A 21,257-nucleotide genomic window follows, 5' to 3' on the forward strand; every position below is an offset into this window, starting at 1 on the left:
TCAAGTTGGCATGCTCACCACTTCTGTCAAAGTCTTGCTATAGAATTGGGAATTAAGGTAGGCACTTGACAGGATGGCTCTCAAGTGCCTTCCTCAACATTCAAGCAAACAGGGCTCACACATATTCTCAAGAGTGTCAGGTGATGAAGTAGAACAGTGCCTGGAAGGGACTCAGCAGCTTGTAAAGCAACATCTCTCTCTGGAAGGCCTGTGGTTTTTATCTGGCTTTTAGAAGACAGGAGTGCCTGTCTTCCTGTGGTCCATGGGGTCACAAAGAGTCGGACACAACTAAACAACAAAGTGGTTTTAATGAGTTTTAATTAGCTTTAACTCTTCTTCAAGTGATTCATGAAGTGGCTAGTGAAGATAAGATACATGCGCTTTTTATGTTTTCTGGTTCTGTTTGGCTTTTACAAGCCATGGATATTTGTTCTTAATGAGTCTATGACTGAATCACAAACAGAGTGTTGCGAGTACAATTCCTACGTTTATTCCTTAGTCAAGAACTGGTTTTCTGTGACCCAATATGTAATTGTACATTATGAATGTTCTTGTAGGTGTGACTCCATGCTTTATGTTTTATTACAAATGGCCACAACTTCCCAGAAGCAGCCTCCCCAAGTCTTCTCTCTTTTTCACAATGCTTGGTTTGTTTATACAGATGGCACACCCACCACAGTCTCTTTAAACCTCCACATAAAGGGACGTGTCTCCATAGTGCTGGAAATTAGCCTACGAAAAAGTAGAGCACCAGACAAGACTTTTGCTGCTCTCAAAGAGAGGTGACCAAAGTCAAGGCAATCTAGGTTTATCAGGAATGTAAGTAAAAGTTTTTGTTCATAGAATCATAAAGTGTAGAGTTGGAAGGGGCCCAACGGGTTGTCTAGTCATTGCCCCTGCAATCTCAACAAATGATTCTTGCTTAGTTTTGCAAATGTGCTAGTAGTTGTGTTATTTGTCAGTTACTGTGCATGGGTCAGCAAAGAGAGAGAGAGAAATGCTGTCTTGTCTGAATGTGTGTGTAAAAACCAGTTGTATGAAAATCTTAGCCTGTTTCTACATTGTCAACTTAAAACACAGCTAGGATGTTTGCTACTTGTGGAGATGAAATTAAGCACTTACAGTTTTTCAGATATTATAACACTGAGAAGCAGAAATTTAATTCCTCCCTGTAACACAGCTATTATTGGAATCAAAACAGCTGTGGTTTAAAGCCCACATACCCTTATCAACCCCTTCATAGATCACTGCCTTGCCGTGGCGAAGGGGCTTGAATAACTCAGAGAAGCTATGAGCTATGCCATGCAGGGCCACCCAAGATGGACAGGTCATAGTGGAGAGTTTTGACCAAACATGATCCACCTGGAGCAGGAACCGGCAAGCCACTCCAGTATCCCTGCCAAGAAAACTCTATGGACAAAGACAACAGGCATATAAAAGTTATGACGCTGGAAGATGAGCCCCTCAGGTCGTAAGGCGTCCAACATGCTACTGAGGAAGAGCGGAGGACAAGTACAAGTAGATTCAGAGCTGATGAAGTGGCTGGGCCAAAGCCGAAAGGACGCTCAGTTGCGAATATGCCTCAAAGCGAAAGGAAAGTCCAATGTTGTAAAGAAAAATATTGCATAGGAACCTGGAATGTAAGAACCATGAACCTTGGTAAGTTGGATGTGGTCAAAAATGAGATGGCAAGAATAAATATTGACATCCTGGGCATCAGTGAACTAAAATGGACAGGAATGGGCGAATTCAGTTCGGATGACCATCATATCTACTACTGTGGGCATGAATCCCGTAAAAGAAATGGAGTGGCCCTCATAGTCAACAAAAGAGAGAAAGAAAGTCAACATAGTCAACAAAAGAGAGAAACAAAAGCTGTACTGGGATGTAATCTAAAAAATAATAGAATAATCTCTATACGAATCCAAGGCAGACCTTTTAACATCACAGTAATCCAAGTTTATGCACCAACCACTGGTGCTGAAGAAACTGAAATTGACCAATTCTATGAAGACTTATGTCAGGGAACTGCCATCAGTGCCGGAGGGAGAGAGCAAAAGCCAGAGGGATTCCAGAGAGCGTCCAGGGATCGGGAGAAGCAGCCCATCTTCTGGGGAAGAGAATCAGCGTAGCACCAGTGGAGAAGGGGGGCAGATGGGGAAAGCGGCGAGGCGGTCCCATGACTCCTTGCCTGGGACCAGCGGGGAGAGTAGGGGTCCTCCGTTGCCCACGCCCTCCTTGCGCAGAATGCTTTCGCGCAGAGAGGGTAGGAGGAGACTAGGCGTCAAAGAGCTTCCTTGCTGGAAGAAGTTCAAGAAACGCCCACTCACGGATTCTGCCAGCGACTGAGTCAGCCATGAGCGAGTGGCTTCCGGACAGATAAAGTTTACTTTGGCAACCCAGCCAGGTGTTTGCACCCAGCCAGTGAAATAGTTGCCTGCTTGCGCACGAGCAACCCCTTAGAAACCATTACAACTTACAACACCTTATAGAAATGACACCAAAGAAGGATGTTCTTCTCATTATAGGGGATTGGAATGCTAAAGTAGGGAGTCAAGAGATAAAAGGAACAACTGGCAAGTTTGGCCTTGGAGTTCAAAACGAAGCAGGGCAAAGGCTAATAGTTTTGCCAAGAGAACAAGCTGGTCATCACAAACACTCTTTTCCAACAACACAAGAGACAACTCTACACATGGACATCACCAGATGGGCAGCATCAAAATCAGATTGATTATATTCTCTGCAGCCAAAGATGGAGAAGCTCTATACAGTCAGCAAAAACAAGACCTGGAGCTGACTGTGGCTCAGATCATCAGCTTCTTATAGCAAAATTTAAGCTTAAACTGAAGAAAGTAGGAAAAACCACTGGGCCGGTAAGATACAATCTAAGTCAAATCCCTTATGAATACACAGTGGAAGTGAGGAACAGGTTTAAGGATTTAGATTTGCTAGACAGAGTGCCTGAAGAACTATGGATGGAGGCTTATAACATTATACAGGAGGCAGCAACTAAAACCATCTCAATGAAAAGGAAATGCAAGAAAGCAAAGTGGCTGTCCAACAAGGCCTTACAAATAGCGGGGGAGAGAAGGCAAGCAAAATGCGATGGAGATAGTAAAAGATACAGGAAATTGAATGCAGATTTCCAAAAAATAGCAAGGAGAGACAAGAAGGCCTTCTTAAATGAGCAATGCAAAGAAATAGAGGAAAAGAATAGAATGGGAAAAACCAGAGATCTGTTCAAGAAAATTGGAGATATGAAAGGAACATTTCGTACAAAGATTACCATAATAAAAGACAAAAGTGGAAAGGACCTAACAGAAGCAGAAGACATCAAGAAGAGGTGGCAAGAATACACAGAGGAACTATACCAGAAAGAAATGGATGTCTCGTATACCCCAGGTAGTGTGGTTGCTGACCTTGAGCCAGACATCCTGGAGAGTGAAGTCAAATGGGCCTTCGAAAGCACAGCTGTCAGAGCTGCCCGAGGTCCCAGCTCACAAAGGACCAACGCCACTTCGTTGTTAAATACGAAAGTCTTTATTGAAGTTCAGTTTCACTTCCAGAGCCGCAGCGTGCAGCTCTACGTCTCAACCTTTAGACCGCTGATGCTCCGTCTGAGTCTCCTCCCCCCAGACACCAGTTTAAGACTCTAGCCTTACTCCACCTCTTCCTCTGTTCTTTCCGCCTCTGGTTCCGCCTGTCCGTTGGGGTCTCGCCCTTTCTAGACTCTTCTGACGCTGAATCCCCTGAGCCTTCCCCCTCCCTCCGGCGGGCTTTAGGAGCTGGTTCCCCATCCGGGTCTCCTGCTGTCCCCCGCACCTGTACATTTGAACTTGGCGTGCGCGCCCAGCCAGCAACTTTCCTCCTGACCGTTTCACTGCTGCTGTCACTGCTTCCCCCTTCGGGGAGGCTAGCTGCAACTGACCTCCCCTCCGTTCCCCCACTCTCTGATGGAGGCGTGGTCAGCCCTGACTCACCTTCTCTCCCCGCTGGAGGAGACGCTGGCCCTGACACATGTGACTCTTCCCCCCCACTACGCTCTGGTGGGGAAACTGGTCCTGATCCCCCGCTGCTGCTTCGGGGTTCCCCGTTGGCTCCTTGTTTCTGGTGCGTCCCCCCTGGGACCCCCCTTGCCCTGACCATCGGCGCCCCCTTCTGGGAATCTTCTGATTCGCTGGAGAAGCTCATGGAATCTCTCGGGTCACTGTCATACTCCCCTACACTGCCCTCGGATTCTTCCCCTTCGCTCTCCATTTCCTCTCTCCCCTGTGCTCCTGCTCCTGAGCCCCTGACAACAGCTAATAACAAGGCCAGTGGAAGTGATGATATTCCAGCTGAACTATTTAAAATTTTAAAAGATGATGCTGTTAATGTGCTGCACTCAATATGCCAGCAAATTTGGAAAACTCAGCAGTGGCCAGAGGATTGGAGAAGATCAGTCTACATCCCAATCCCAAAGAAGGGCAGTGCCAAAGAATGCTCCAACTACCGCACAATTGCACTCATTTCACACGCTAGCAAGGTTATGCTTAAAATTCCACAAGGCAGGCTTAAGCAGGATGTGGACCAAGAACTACCAAAAGTGCAAGCTGGATTGCGAAGGGGCAGAGGAACCAGAGACCAAATTGCAAACATGCACTGGATTATGGAGAAAGCTAGAGAGTTCCAGAAAGACATCTACTTCTGCTTCATTGACTATGCAAAAGCCTTTAACTGTGTCGCCCACAGCAAACTATGGCAAGTTCTTAAAAAAATGGGAATGCCTGATCACCTCATCTGTCTCCTGAGAAATCTCTATGTGGAACAAGAAGCTACAGTTAGAACTGGATAGGGAACAACTGATTGGTTCAAAATTGGGAAAGGAGTACGGCAAGGCTGTATGTTGTCTCCCTACTTATTTAACTTATATGCAGAATTCATCATGCGAAAGGCTGGACTGGATGAATCCCAAGCCGGAATTAAGATCGCCGGAAGAAATATCAACAACCTCAGATATGCAGATGACACAACCTTGATGGCAGAAAATGAGGAGGAATTAAAGAACCTTTTAATGAGGGTGAAAGAGGAGAGTGCAAAATATGGTCTGAAGCTCAACATCAAAAAAACGAAGATCATAGCCACTGGGCCCATCACCTCCTGGCAAATAGAAGAGGAAGAAATGGAGGCAGTGAGAGATTTTACTTTCTTGGGCTCCATGATCACTGCAGATGGTGACAGCAGCCATGAAATTAAAAGACGCCTGCTCCTTGGGAGAAAGGCGATGGCAAACCTAGACAGCATCATAAAAAGCAGACATCACCTTACCAACAAAGGTTAAAGCCATGGTTTTCCCAGTAGTGATGTATGGAAGTGAGAGCTGGGCCATAAAGAAGGCTGATCGCCAAAGAATTGATGCTTTTGAATTATGGTGCTGGATGAGGCTCTTGAGAGTCCCATGGACTGCAAGAAGATCAAACCGATCCATTCTGAAGGGAAATCAGCCCTGAGTGCTCACTGGAAGGACAGATCGTGAAGCTGAGGCTCCAATACTTTGGCCACCTCATGAGAAGAGAAGACTTCCTGGAAAAGACCCTGATGAGGGCACAAGAAGAAGGGGACGACAGAGGACGAGATGGTTGGACAGTGTTCTTGAAGCTACAATCATGAGTTTGACCAAACTGCAGGAGGCAGTCGAAGACAAGAGTGCCTGGCGTGCTCTGTTCCAGGGGGTCACAAAGAGTCAGACACGGCTATATGATTAAACAACAACACCCTTATCAATTTTGTCTCTTTTCCCATACTTTTTTGTTGAAAGATGTAGTGGAGATAGAGTAAAATAAAAATTCAACTATGTAAAGGTCTGTTTTCAGATGACTTAGCAATTTGTAGACAAAAATGCAATGGCTGTGTATTATGGCATGGTCCCCAATAACCCAACCGGAATGAAGTTCTAGAGGCAGTGAAAACAGGGTTTGGCCTTCGGCATCTGTTCTTCTCTGGCAGCAGCGCTGCTATTCCATTTCACATCCCCAGAAAGAGGCACTTTGCAGTGAATTCCAAAATGCTGCCACCCATCAGCTCATTATTTTCCCCACCCTCCCTCTTGTTCGGTGTTGTGTTCGCTCCACATAATTTAAGTCAAGTGGATAGCCTCAGTACAAAAAACAACTGTGTAGCAGAGATCACTTTTACTTTGGGGGCACAAAGACACACACTGTCTCTGCTACAAGAAGTCTTCGCTCTCTGAGCCCAGAGAGCGTTTCGACGTATAATGTTTTTGCTGAGGAAAAGTGCACACAGCAAGTGCAAAGTGCACTTGCTCAAAAAAGTCCTGCAACTGCCAGAGTTCCCTCTGTGTAGACGTCTTGCAATGTGTCTAACTTCCTTCAGATAAGCTCTTCACAAATCTGACACATTTTCCCCAGATCATTCCAACAGTATCCATGTCTCCAATGCCCCACAACAGTGAATGCTGAAACTTGACTTCTTTATCTATCCTGGGGTATATGTTAGTTTGCCCAGCAACACAAAGAAGACAGTCACAATATGCATGCAGCTGCACTTTTAGGAGGTGGGGAACCATTTCTGCTGACTCAAAGAGAAGTGACCCTTTCTCACTTTCCTTAATACTTCAGCAGTGGACTGAAACCAGCTTGCTTTACAAGAAATAAATGGAGTCATACACTTGTCATTTTGTATCTACTTGTATCTACTTGGCAAGTTACAGTGGGGAAAACTAGGAAAATATTAAATAGCAAGAGAATTCATGTAATCATGAACGCCTCTGGGATGGCAGTTCAAACTGATATACTGCATTTTTTACTTCCTGGAGGCGGCGCCTCCGACAATGGCGGATTCCCTCTAACTCAGAGGGAGATAGCTCCGTGGAAATCGGGTCCTGCCGCTGCAGCGAAGCGGGGACCCTTTAAAAACCGCAGGCGGAAGAAGCCTGCGGACCTGGGACTCGGCGGGCACCGTTTGCGCCCCCCCCCCGTTTGGCAAAGGAACCCTATAAAGGACTCCGGAGGGAGACGGGGGTTGGTGTGGTGCTGAGAGTCAATCGCTATCTCTGCGGAGCGAAGCTGCACAGCTGTTGTCGGAGGGCGCTGTCCTTCTTCCTATGACAATTCGGATTCTAAACAACAACCCGTGAGTAGGACAATTGAAAATTTTGCATGAAAATACAGCCTGGAATTTGACCTGAAACGGGAAGGTGTAAAAAGGAAGTCCACCTCCCGTCCTTTGTATAAAGATCAAAGCAAAGATTTTACAAGCTAAAAGCCGGGAAAACAGATAGCCTGAAGGTTCCTGCATTTTTAACCATCAAAACCCCCCTTGACAGCAGGAGGAAAGGGGGGAAAATTTGACTTTTTAAGCCTGCAGAGAGAAATTTAAGAAAATAAGTTTCCACTGTCCCTAACCTGGGGACGGAATGGCAGGAAAGAAACGGTCGGTGATATTTACAAATTGAAAATAGAAAAAATGATATACGGAACTGGAAAAGGGAAAAATAATTCCAAAGCCGCTTTCTGCCTGTTTGTTTTATATTGAAAGGAAATAAAGTATCTGGAAATCGAAAGGAATTTTTCCTTGTTGGATACAATTTAAATATGGATGCCAAAAAGTAACTACACCCCCTAGAGGAAGCCAGCCAGTGTGCCTGTTTTTCAGTTATAAAGAGAACATTGTATCAGGGAAAATTAGATCGTGGGACCAGCTCCCTGACCTTGACAGAAATGAATAGAGAGGAAGTCTTATCTGCTCTGAACAAAATATATGATGGGTTGCGACAGCTGGAGGAGAAAATGATTTTGATGAATCAAAAGAGGGACAATACAGCTAAAGTCAGTAAAGAGGTGCCAATGGAAAATGCTACAGAAACTGTACAACAATCTATGCAGGAGACAGATTCAATAGGGCAACTGCAGAGTCAGAGAAAGATGGATGGGATTGTGAATGTATTTCAAAAGACACAGAGGACGGATTTTGGAGGACACTGGCCAAACTTTGGAGTTAAGAAAATTGTTATCTTTGGTGGGACTGTGAAACGAGTGGAAGAATTTTTTGGAACGATTACTTCTTGGATTACAAACTAAACACTGGGGAGTGCAACACCGGGGAATTGGACAATTGGAGAAAAGGAAAGGAAGAATGTCACTGTACGGAATCACCCGGTGATTGGACCCCCAAGGAGAAAGAGAAGGAAAGGCGAAAGAACTCAACAGGGATCAAGGATGTATGTAGCTACAAACAGGAACAAGAAAACTCGCAGAAGGGGCTTGGAAATGATTTGAGGGCCTCTGATATCAGGACACCTGACTGATAAGGATATAATGATATATGGACTGACATTGCCGTGAACCAGGAAAAGGGGCACTGGACTAATCTAGAATGAGAAATGTCTTGTGTAATTAATCTATATTTATGGAATTAGTTCAATACTAATGAAATATTAAAAGATGTTGGAAAGGATGTAATTGGCTTTAGCAAAATTTAGTCTAAATTTTGAAAGTTTAATTATTTGAGGACAAGATAAAATTTATGAAATTATTGTAAAAAAGAAGTGGTTTGAGTAATAAGGTGAAATAAGAATTGGCAAGAACGGTTTGATTATAAATGAAAATATGAGGATATTATATGGGGATATATAATCAAGGGTAAGATAAGAGGTATGAATTTGCTGAACATATCGTTAATTGGAATACAAAGAGGGAGGTGGGAGGGAGTCAGGAAAATAAGTTAAAAAGGGAAAAATGGTGAGAAATTGAAAAGAGAGATTTTTGATTTTCTTGTTTTTTCTTCTTTTTTGTCTTTCTTCTCTATGTTTTTTCTATGTTTTTTGTGTTGAATTTATTGTTTAAGATTTTGTAAACTTTTTTTTCTGTTTTGTTAAAATCCAATAAAATATCATTATGAAAAACAAACAAACAAACCGATATACTGCATTTTCTGTTTTCCAGGTAAACAGTGGGGGAAAATACCATCAAAACCAAAGAAGGTTTAACTGGATTTGTTTCCTTCCTCGGCATACACGTGGGCCTTCATATCAGGAAACCATGAGCTGCTTTACTCAAATGCTGGGAAACTGGATTAGTTTTCCTTCCTTAGAAGAATACCTGAGCTCAAGGACTTACTCTTGGTGGTTGAGTATGCTTCTGATTTTGCCTTGTTCAATCGTTATAATGACGTATTTGTTTATCTGTGCAATCTCATTTTTGCTATATGTCTACAAGAAGAGGAATAACCAGCAAGAAACTGATTTTGATACCAAATGTTGGAAAAAGCCAAAGCAAGTTACGGCTCAAGTTTTAGATATATTTGGAAAGATATGGCATGGTGAGTAAATGTTTCTTTCATACCAATAATTCAGCTACTATACTTTCATAGGACTGAGCATCAGAATTTCAGACTTGAGGCCCTGGAACAATAGTTACCACTACTGGTTTTTACCATGTGGTGGGTACACAGTGAATTTAATGAGTATATCATCATGTAGTAAGACTTTGAGGGTGCAATTTTGCATCCCAGAGGGTTGAGAAATATCATTTATATGTGAGCACAACAGGGAAAGTACTGGTCCGTGTGGATGACAACCTAGTATCCAGAATGCTGTAGTGAGACTTTGAGGGTGCAATTTTCTTCAGCATGGTAAATCACTAGGTAACCCTGAAGCATAAACTCTGTACACAAACCATGGAATTTGTCAGCAAAGGATGTAGTGATGTGGTGATTCTGTGAGAAACAGGATGATGGAATACAGAGAGCTTTGGCTTGATCAAGAGGATCCATCTTATGTTCTCATTGCATCCCAGAGTGTAATGTTGCTTTAGATGTTGAAGCATGAATCAGAAACACATTACTAAAACCAAGCTTGGATCATAAGGATGAAACCCTCTGGCTACTTAGGACATGGTCAAGGGTCCATCTGTCTGGGAAACTTTTTTCTCACATTGTATAAAGTGATTCAGAGAATGGCCTGAAGATGCCTGAAATTAGAGCTCTTAGGGATGGGGAAAGAATGTGCAACACTGTACGGAAGGGTAATACTGTTCTTCAAATAAAAAAGGCTCAGGAAAATATAGTGTTATAACCCATATGAAAGTCAGGGGCATCTTAACCATTGGTGCTAGGGGTGCACAGCACCCGGGCGCCGGGCTCTCAGGGGTGTCAGGTTGAGAGTCCAGGGCCGAGCGTTGGAGTCCAGGGAAGAGCTGCCGACAGCTGAGCGGAGCAGAGCCCGTCAGAGTTCGTCTTCTGCAGGCGGCTCTTCCCTGGACTCCAACGATCGCTCCCAAACTCGCACCAACCTGCCCGCAGCAGAAGAGCCTGTCGGCTCTTGCCCCAGCTGCATGGCAGCTAACTGTTTCAGTGCCATGCCCGGAGCACCATGTAACGTTGTGGGCGCTGCACAATGCATCCTGTTGCATGTGCCGAGCTGTGGGTTCCTTTGATGGCTTTTCCGCTGTCGCCGCACGCTCCCAGCACCGCCCAACGTGACGTCCCAGCTCAGAACAACGGGGAATGCAAGTGGCAGCAGAGGAAACATCTCTGGACAGGATCCGCCGCACGCCAACAGTGCCGGCGGCAGCAACAAATCCGACGAATAGGAGTGAATGGATCCCAGTTGAAGCAGTTAGCCGCCATGCAGAGGATGGTGTGGAGGCAGCAGGCAGACAATGTGGCGACTGTGCCGCCTGATATTTTGTTCCCCCCTAGCATGGAACCCGCACCCACCTTCATGCGCCGCTGTGTGTTTGGTGCTGGAACCCCCATTAGTTGGCGCTGTGAGTCACTGCGCCTGCAACCATTCTAAAGGTAAACAACTATCTCCTAAAAAAAAGTCAACAACTTTGGGGTCCCCCGTTAAGAAACGCTCGACAACTCTGGGCAACCTAGGGGTGCCTGGTGGATCTTTGCACCCCCACACCGCATATGCTTAAGATGGCCCTGATGAAAGTTTCAAGGAGATTGAAACAGCAAGTCACAGTTTTAGCGCAGAATGCTGCAACATATAGGAGAACTTTTTAACTGATCGTAAATTACAGTTTTCTGAACCACAGTGTTTTCTTCCAATAAAAGATTGCAACATTCCATTTATTTTTCAACAAAATAACATTTATTTGTTGCATTTTATATTATTTTCAGGTTATGAAGTTTTTGGCATGGAACATCTCCCTAAAGGACCAGTGCTTATTATCTTTTATCACCCAGTTTGTACTATTGACTATTTCTTCCTTGTCGCTAGACTTTTCAAGGAGACAGGGAGAGAGTGCTTTACAATAATTGATCATTCCATATATCGGTTTCCAGGTAAGTTATTAAATTTAACTCATGCTTTTTTACATAAAATATGTGAAATATGATATAAAATAAAGCTATAAGATATAAAACAATGCTATAAAATATAAAACAGTGTATCAGCAAGCAGGTGAAAAACAACACATGAAATAAGTTGGAAACTGCATGCTTGCTTTTAGCCATTTACAACATCAACCTCTTCTCCCAATAATGTTTCAGGCATCATATTTGAATCTATGGCCCATGATCACAGATTGCAGGAAAACCTTACCTAACCTCAAAACAGCTATGAGAGTGCTTCTTCTTCTTCTTCTTTTACTCTAGTAATTGCAAGACAATTCCTTTGCTTCCATGCAGAAATTTCATGCTTTCTTGTACAACTTGTCTACATTCTTCCTCAGGGACCAAAGAACTGAAGGAATCTGGATAATGTGACATCTGATTTCTATGCTGTAACTGCAGGCTCTCATATAATAATTGCTGCTGACTTTAATACTAGAATAGAACAAGGTTTGGGAAAATGCGTCTCTGAGTTTATGATTTCCTCAAGTACAAAGAGTTTTGCAAAATTCAGTCATTAGTAAAGATGGCTATTCATTACTGGAAAGAACAGCGCAAAGTATGGGATTCTGCTTGGGAGCATCTGCACTAGCAAACCACCTGTGCAAAATCCTCTGTATTCAAACACCACTGGGTGGCAACTGGGATGGGGTGGGAGCTACAGCTAAGGAAAAGGGCAGAAGCCCAAGTGAAGTCCCAAAGACATGTCTGTGGCTTTCATAGCAAGTCCAACCAATCACCAAATCTGCACACAGATCCCAGAAAACATGGCCCCACCCAAACACATGGCCAATCAAGCACTCCCACACACAGCTTTTATGCCCCCATGTGACTGCAATCAAACACATGTGGCACCCTTGTTGTAGTGTTCATGGGCCTCCACTGCCACTCCCCCCACATCATCTTCCTCTGATGACACCACAGAAAGGTCATGGAAGGAAGGAAGGAAGGAAGGAAGGAAGGAAGGAAGGAAGGAAGGAGCGAACCCAAAGTGTGCTCTTTGGGGGTATTCCACTGGTTAATTAATGTAGCATATATTCTCCACCCATGTATCTGTAGATGAATCTCTGCTGTTTTGCACCAGCATAGCCTCCTCTGTGCCATGTGTGTATCTCTCTGTGTGTGAGTATGTACTATATCCAAAAGCTCTGCAGCCTAAAGGGATTGAAGTTTTGGGTGGTGCAGCAGGCACTATGGACTGTATTTTTATCATAATGCAAACTTGAATGTACTACAAACTTGACTTGAGGAACCCATGTCTAAAAAGGTGGCCACCTCAGCACTCAACCCCACTCAATGTGCTTTCCAAAAAAAGCCTACTGTTGGAACATCTGAGCAAAAGAGGAATTAGCATAAAGTCCCCCTTCATGAAATCCTAATTGAAATGGAGCTAATACAAGTATTTGGTCAAGTAGCAGGTTTTAAGCTGAATAAACAGAAAACGAAAGTACTGGAGAAAAGTCTAACAGATGCTGAAAGAGAGAGGTTCCACAGTGAAACCGGATTAATGGTAGCAAAGAAAGTGAAATAACTGGGGATTAATTTGACATCTAAGAATGTGAATTTATTTAAAGACAATTATGAGAAATGTTGGACAGAAGTTAAGAAAGATCTAGAAATATGGTCAAATTTGAGACTTTCCTTGTTAGGCCGAATTGCTGTTATCAAGATGAATGTTTTGCCGAGAATGCTGTTTTTGTTTCAAACATTGCAGATAGTGGATAAAATGGACTGTTTCAAGAGGTGGCAGAAAGAGATATCTAGATTTGTCTGGCAGGGCAAAAAGCCTAGAATAAAATTTAAGATATTAACTGATGTAAAAGAAAGAGGGGGATTTGCCCTGCCAGACTTAAAACTGTATTATGAATCAGCGGCTTTTTGCTGGCTGAAAAACTGGCTGCTTCTTGAGAACACAGACATTTTGGATCTGGAAGCGTTCAATAACAGGTTTGGTTGGCATGCATATATATGGTATGACAAGGTTAAAATTCACCAAGGTTTCAAAAACCATATTGTTAGGAAAGCACTATATAATGTTTGGATTCGGTATAAAGATTTGTTGGAAAACAAAACCCCTAGGTGGTTGTCACCAATGGAAGCTAAGGAAGTGAAAAAACTTAATATGGAATCTAAATGGCCAAAATACTGGGAAATTATAGAACAAGAGGAGGGAAAAGTGAAACTACAGAGTTATGAGAAATTGAAGTCTAAAGTAAGAGACTGGCTTCATTATTACCAGATAAATGAAGTATTCAAACAGGACAGGAAAATTGGCTTTCAGGTGGAGAGATCAAAATTAGAAACAGAATTGTTAGAACCCAATACTAAGGATGTGTCAAGAATGTATAACTTGCTGTTGAAATGGAATACACAGGATGAGACGGTTAAATCAGCTATGATTAAATGGGCACAAGATATTGGTCATGACATTATGTTTGCTGACTGGGAACAGTTATGGACCACCGGTATAAAGTTTACGGCATGTAATGCCTTAAGAGAGAATATTATGAAAATGATATATAGGTGGTACATGACCCCAGTCAAGCTTGCAAAAATTTATCATTTGCCCAATAATAAATGCTGGAAATGTAATGAAACTGAAGGTACTTTCTACCATCTTTGGTGGACGTGCCCAAGGATTAAGGTCTTCTGGGAAATGATCTATAATGAAATTAAGAAGGTTCTTAAGTGTACCTTTCACAAGAAACCAGAGGCCTTTCTCCTGGGCATGGTAGGCCAAATGGTGTCAAGAAAGGATAGGACGTTTTTCATGTATGCTACAACAGCAGCAAGAGTTCTTTTAGCAAAGTATTGGAAGACAAAAGAACTACCCACGCTGGAAGAGTGGCAGACGAAGGTGATAGACTATATGGGACTGGCTGAGATGACTGGCAGAATCCGCGACCAAGGGAAAGAGACGGTGGAAGAAGATTGGAAGAAATTTAAAGTTTATCTTAAGAACTGTTGTAAAATTAATGAGTGCTAAAATGTCATGGGTAATGTAAAACAGAATTGCAGTGATAAATGAGTGGGCGAGAGAAAAAGGATTAAAGAAAGTGAATCATAAGTAATTGAAATTAGGGGTTGCTGAAAAATTTAAAATAGGGATGCAGAAAAGGGAGGTATGGGGAAGTCGTTGAAATAAGGTTTAAGAAAAAGAGGTTATGAAATTATACATGTTTATATGTTTGTTTGTCTATGTATTGTCAGTTGTAATGTGTTTTAATTTATGTTGGAAAATCATTTAAAAAATTATTAAAAAAAAAAGAAATCCTAATTGAAATGGATTGGCAGAGAGCTATGCTTGTGATCCATAATAGTGCAATATCTTTGGAACAATGACACTTGTATTGTATCCACACTCTTCTTCTATTTGGGTCTTATTTTGTCAGGGTGGAAGACGGCTTTAGATGCGGCCGGGTTGAAAGATTTCAATAAAGCTGAATGTGTGGAAATTTTGAAGAAAGGCCATTCACTGGGCATTTCCCCTGGCGGAGGTAGAGAAGGAAACTTCAGTACTGACTACAACATAATGTGGGGTAACCGCACAGGTTTCGCTCGGATAGCTTTGGAGGCAAAAGTGGTGAGTGATCTTTGTGCAATTTGCATTGCCTTCAGGATTATCCTAGATAAGACGTAATCTGTTGATATCCTTGATCTTGCATCCTAAGTAGTTGAGCATGGCAAATCCCCTGTTTGGGGGTCAAATGATATCTGTATTTCCCACCACTGCTCTTTTTTGTTTTAAAGCTATTAAAATCAATTACATTTAAAAAGAAAAATAGCTTTTTTCCTCTTCAATTTTTGAAAATCTGGGGGACAGCATGTGCAATTTGAAGTCAATTACATTAGGCTTGTCATTGCAATAGCAGATGCGGAGCATTATTCCTAGTCCTTAACCAAAATAAAGGTGGAGCGGGTGGGGTGAAGTAATTCTCCAGTTCTCAGCTACCTTTTGATTTTTGATTTTATTCTTTTAGCCCATCATCCCTATATTTACACAAAACATTTGTGAAGCATACAGGAACATTGGAAAGTCAAGTGAGTACTTTGGTTGATCAAGAAATCTGCTTTCAGGCAATAAACATTTTATAATAATATACATCTTTTTAGAAATAGAATATCTTTTTACTACTTTCTAGTAGAGTTTATTCAGTGTACACTGATCTGGAAAAGTTGTGCTGCCTGTCTCAGGACTGAGTGAACATGTCCTTGCTTAGTTTTTTATTAGATTTTAAAGATAGCTATAATCTATAAAAGTGGTAGGAACCCCAACATGGAGGGGGACTGAGCAGGAAAAAAACCATATTCTGCAGTCTATTTTACAACTTATGACCTTGATTTTTAAAGAGCAGAGAAGAGCTGACAGAATATGCTGCTTTTTTCTTTTCCAAAGGACTCATACTATTTAATGATTCCTCTCTGGGATGGATTGACTGGAATTGCTAAAAACTCAGAATGCTAACTAATTTCAAATTTGATATGGGATCGCTTTCTTACAGACTCTTTTCCCTTTCATACATAGGGCTGACAAAATGGTTATATGAGAAAACACGGCTTCTCTACCTTCCCGTATATGGAGGATTTCCAGTGAAACTGAGGACATATATTGGAGAACCCATCCCATATGATCCAAATATAACAGCTGCAGAGCTGGCTGAAAAAGTAAGTTAACTCTACCCCCCCTTGTTAGTTTCTCTTTTTCAGTTCTATAAAATGGTTTCTGCCTACTGACTTGCTCATTAGAGATCGGGTTCATTATGTAGACTTTTGTGCATTGTGTTCATCAGTCAGCTTTCCCTCTCCGGAACTTGTTGAGACCACGAAAAACCTATGCATTTTATGTAGTGTTGCACAAAGATCTGCTCATGCAATAGGACTTCTTCTGCCCACCATATGCCCCAGAATCTGCCCCAGAGGGTTCCTCCAAGCCCCCTCCCCGGTGGGGGACCCAGTAAGCACTGTACGCTCCTAATCCTCAATAAAACTATTACTGAAGAACTTCTGATGTTTGTTTGATTTATTGCAACTCTGCACGTGAATGTGACTCCATTCTACTCTACTATTTTTACCCATGCCCTGGTGTGCTGTTTTCAGGCAAGGAACCAGGAGGTGACTGTTTTTTCTCACTAGCCCTGTCAGCCATTGCCATTCTAAGAGAACGAGGGAGGTGTTCATAGTGAGTTCAGGCACCTCTTTTTCTGGATAAATAGCACTGAGCATAGTGAAATATAACTCAATAGCATTTCTACAGTTTTCCTCACATAGCTGGAGGTAACAACCATGCAGGAAAACTGATACGTTCCAAGCAGCCCAAGGCACTCATGGTTGGTTGTATCTCAGCAATTCTGATACAGTGCTCTTGGTAAAAAAAAATCTGTAACTGAAAAAAATGGGATTCTTTATTCTAATGGTTCTGGTCCCTTTAGCATTTCCTCACAGATATGAATAACTGTGAATATCCATTTTGCAATATATTGATATAATACAATATTCCTTTGTTCTTCTTTCAACAGACAAAGACTGCAATTGAAAATCTTCGGGATAAACACCAAAAAAGGCCAGGAAATATATTAAGAGCTCTTTCAGAACGATTTGATAAGCATTACAAAGCTGACTAGTCCATATAAAGCAGTTGTAATGTTTATGATCATGCATCTGTAATCGAAAACTTTAATTATTATGTAATTAAAGCTAAGTTAAGATACACAGAATTGTGCTGGATTGTATATTAATTATTGTGAAGGGTCATTAGCTCATTAGCTCAGCCATTGGTGTACATGCTGAAGAGCCTAAGTGCCTTCTTGTCCTATCCTGCAAAACTCCCAGAATCCCCCTTTTGGAGACTTACACTGGTAGCACCAGAATCAAAGAGTGTAACAGGAAGGTGTGTATAAAAGGCTGTTCCAAGATCTGAGCCCTGTAAAGCCTCTCCTCCATCTGGAAGGGAGGGATTGTGAGCGGGAGACAATTCCCGTGTCACGCAGAGGGCATTCTGCCCCCTGCACTCTCATCATTGCTGGCGCGCCACGCCTCCCAGTTGGGCACCCAATCAGGTGCCACCGTGGGGGCATGGTTTAGCCGCTCAAATGCGGCCGCGCCAGCTCTCCCCGCCATTGCGCTTCAGATTTTCCACGAGTCAAGTGTTCCTGCTCGTCGTCATCTTGTTTGAGCCAAGCACGTGGAAGAATTACGAAGTCGGAAGTTCCTGTTCTGATTCTGCAGTTGTGAGGTTTGGAGGAAGGGGTCCAGTGATTTTACCTGCATTTGTACTCTTATTTCTCCTTAGTAATTTTTGTGGGGCATCTGGAGGGTTCCTGGCTGTTGTTTTGCCTTAGTTAGAGTGAGGTCTCGGGTGGCTCCAGGTCGCTCCAGCACTGCCGACAGCACTGTTCTCCCAGCCTCCTCACCAATCCAGCGAGCCTCTTGGGCTCGGGTGGCGGTTAGGCATTGGAATGTGATGTTGGTGTATGGAAGGGCAAGGTGTGGCCATCGCCTACCCCTTCGCTTATGGGTATTCCGTTAAAGGAATACGGCGGTCATGGATCCTGTCCGATGCCCTGTGTGGTGGGGGGCCACGGCATGACCCTCGGTGACATCAGGGGAGAGCTTATAGTTGTATTTGCATCAACAGGCTCCCCCTACTGGTGGTTAACCCCTCATCAGACTCACCCCTCTCTGAGTGGGTGGAGTCAAATTTGCTGTGGTCCAATGCCTAAGCCAATACCTTCTCACATGCTGTAATCAATAAAGTTGTGGCCTTTTCTTAACCTAATATACTGTGTCCACGTGTCTTCATTACCCAAGCGGGGATCAGGTTCTCAAATCACAACACAAATCTTTCTGCAGAAGCTCTTGTGTATGCTCATTGAGTCTCCGGACTTGGACAGCATAATGATGATACTAAAACACTCACTTGCTGAACAAGAACATTGAATACATGGAGTAGGCTTTGCTATCAAAAACGATCTTGTGAAGCTCTTGTCAAAAGTCCCTACCTGCATTAATGAACGACTTTCAACTCTTTGAATAAAACTCACCAAAAACCAACAGGCTACTATTCTAAGTGCTTATGCGCCAACACGGGATGTTGATGAAGACATTAAAGATAAATTTTACTATCTGCTGGATATCATCCTTTCAGAGACACCTAAGGAGGATAATGGGACGCGGGTGGCGCTGTGGGTTAAACCACAGAGCCTAGGACTTGCTGATCAGAAGGTCGGCGGTTCGAATCCCCGCGACGGGGTGAGCTCCCGTTGCTTGGTCCCTGCTCGTGCCAACCTAGCAGTTTGAAAGCATGTTAAAGTGCAAGTATCACTTTCGGCGGGAAGGTAAACGGCGTTTCTGTGCGCTGCTCTGGTTCGCCAGAAGCGGCTTAGTCATGCTGGCCACATGACCCGGAAGCTGTACGCCGGCTCCCTCGGCCAATAAAGCAAGATGAGCGCTGCAACCCTAGAGTCGGTCACCACTGGACCTAATGGTCAGGAGTCCTCTTTACCCTTTAAGGAGGATAATATTATCCTCCTGGGTGATTTTAATGCAAGACTTGGGCAAGATTTCGATCTGTGGCCTGGGACTATTGGGAAAGAAGGAATTGGCAACAGCAACCAGAACAGAATCTTTCTTTTGACTATATGTCTAGTGCACAATTTTGTTATTACCAACACACACTTTCGACAAATATATATACATATATATATATACACAGTTGTACCTTGGATTCCGAATGCCCTGGAACTCGGACATTTTGGCTCCAACAATGACGCAAGCCCGAAAGTGATTGTTAAGGTTTGTAAACGTTCTTTTGGAACCCAAACGTTTGACGGGGCTTCCATGGCTTCTGATTGGCAGCAGTAGCTTCTTGCAGCCAATCAGAAGCCACAATTTGGTTTTCAAACATTTTGGGAAGTTGAACGGACATCCGGAACAGATTCCATTCAACTTCCAAGATATGACTGTAAATTTAAATCATGAAGGCACCCTCAGTCGAACCACTGGCACCTCTTAGACAATGCAATTGGCCAAGCTGAAGATTGCCATGATGTGCTCCTTACCAGAGCTATCTTGAGTGCCGATGACTGCTGGACAGATCACTGATTAATACGGTCCGCAATGGCTATCAAGATTATACCTCAACACAGGCTTTAAGGAAGGAAACCAAGGTGCAAAATAAACACTGAAGCCCTTCAAGATCCCATTAAGTGGGATTGCTTCCAAAGTACTCTTTTTTTAAAAAAATCATTTAATCATTTTTTCTTTTTCTTTTTTTAAAATAATTTTTATTGAATGATTTTATGTTTCAAAAAACAATACAGCCATACTACCACAAAATATAATTAAGAAATAAAAATTACATACATCGATATTTAGTTTGTTATTTGTTATTTACCATCTTATTTCCTCCCGAACATTGCATACAACAACACATATGTGCAGACACCTACACCCGCTCAGAAAATGATAAGAATGAAAGTAAATATTTTTTCCCCTTTTATCTTCCAAAATCTTTTTTTCAACTTTGACATCCTGTCAAGTCCCTTTGCATATGTTTTATCTTACATTTGAATGTACACAAAACAACAAACCTTTCTATATAATTTTTCTAATACATTCTGATAACATAATAAATCCTTAATTGTAGTCAACTTCCTTTTATTTCCTTTATCACTCGAATGCTAGCAATAGCATTCAAGGAGTCAATACTATTATTGTATTTTTGAACATATTTTTTATAAACATCCCATTTTTTCGCTAATTTTTGCTTTGAGTTTCCTCTGAGTTTACTAGTCAGTTGAGCTGTCTCCACCAATTCCTGTAATTTGATTTGCCAATCTGTTATTTTTGGAGCCTTGTGATCTTTCCATCCCTTGGCTACAAGTATACAAGCCGCTGCGGTTGCATACAAAAATACCTCTCTTAGATTTTTGGGGATCTCTTTATCTAAAATACTTAATAGAAATGCCTCCGGTTTTGGGGTAAAAGTTATCCCCATCATCTTTTTTAATTCATCATATATTTTCCCCCCAAAAATCTTAATCTTTCCACACGTCCACCACATGTGGATCATGTCACCGTTATTTCCTCCACATCTTCAACAAGCATTCGCCAAATTATTATACATGCTTGATAATCTGGAAGGAGTGAGGTACCACCTATGAGTCATTTTCCTCATATTCTCTCTTATATTATAGCTGGCTGTGAATTTCAAATTTACCTTCCATAGGTTTTCCCAATCTTTTAGCATAATTGGACGGCCCACATCTTGGGCCCACTTTATCATTGAAGCCTTAACCTCCTCATCCATTACTTCGTAGTCTAAAAGAAGTCTATACATTTTTGCAATTATTTTAGTTTTACTATTCAGTAATTCTCTTTCAAATCTTGAAGGCTCCTTTTCAAAACCTATCCGCTTATCCTGTCTGAACATTTCATTCACCTGGAAGTAATCTAGCCAACTAGAAAAGTGATCTTTTATTTTCTCATAACTTATCAATATTAGTTGACCCTCCTCCTCCCTTAATATTGTGTTATACGTTATCCCATTCTCTTTGATGATGTTGGTTTTTTTTAACAGCGATTGCTTCTAATGGAGAGTTCTATCTTGGGGTTTTCAGTTCCAAATATCTTTTGTATTTTCCCCACACCTTATATATAGCATTTCTTATTATATGATTTGAAAAACTCCGATGCGCCTTTATTTCCCCATAATTAAGATAGCCATGCCATCCAAAACGTGTGTCATGACCTTCTAGATCTAAAGTATACCAATTTTTTAATAAGCACCAATCTTTCAACCAGAGAAGACATGAGGCTTCGTAATATAGCTTCAAATCTGGTAACCCGAAGCCACCTCTTTCTACAGTATCTATTAATATCTTATGCTTTATTCTTGGTCTTTTACCCTTCCACAAAAG

At 42.2% G+C, this 21,257-nt stretch overlaps 1 protein-coding gene across 1 annotated transcript; it reads left to right on the forward strand.

The window, feature by feature from the left end:
• Positions 1 to 663: 663 nt before the first annotated feature.
• LOC310766630 (DGAT1/2-independent enzyme synthesizing storage lipids-like) lies at positions 664 to 17,054 on the forward strand. The gene is made up of 7 exons (XM_083623100.1): positions 664 to 819; positions 8,943 to 9,318; positions 11,128 to 11,292; positions 14,733 to 14,923; positions 15,321 to 15,381; positions 15,866 to 16,005; positions 16,857 to 17,054. Exons 2-7 carry the CDS (start codon positions 9,039 to 9,041, stop codon positions 16,959 to 16,961), a joined length of 942 nt encoding a protein of 313 aa, XP_083479226.1. The 5' UTR covers positions 664 to 819; positions 8,943 to 9,038; the 3' UTR covers positions 16,962 to 17,054.
• The last annotated feature ends 4,203 nt before the right edge of the window (positions 17,055 to 21,257 follow it).

The sequence above is a fragment of the Podarcis filfolensis genome, assembly GCF_964270895.1.
Source record: "Podarcis filfolensis genome assembly, chromosome: 7".
NCBI lineage: Eukaryota > Metazoa > Chordata > Lepidosauria > Squamata > Lacertidae > Podarcis > Podarcis filfolensis.

Excerpts from the sequence above, each read along its gene's own strand:
- LOC310766630 (XM_083623100.1), top strand. The coding sequence starts at position 9,039 with ATGAGCTGCTTTACTCAAATGCTGGGAAACTGGATTAGTTTTCCTTCC. Across the intron at positions 9,319-11,127 it reads ATTTGGAAAGATATGGCATG|GTTATGAAGTTTTTGGCATG; the intron begins GTGAGTAAATGT and ends TATTATTTTCAG. Across the intron at positions 16,006-16,856 it reads CTGCAGAGCTGGCTGAAAAA|ACAAAGACTGCAATTGAAAA; the intron begins GTAAGTTAACTC and ends TTCTTTCAACAG.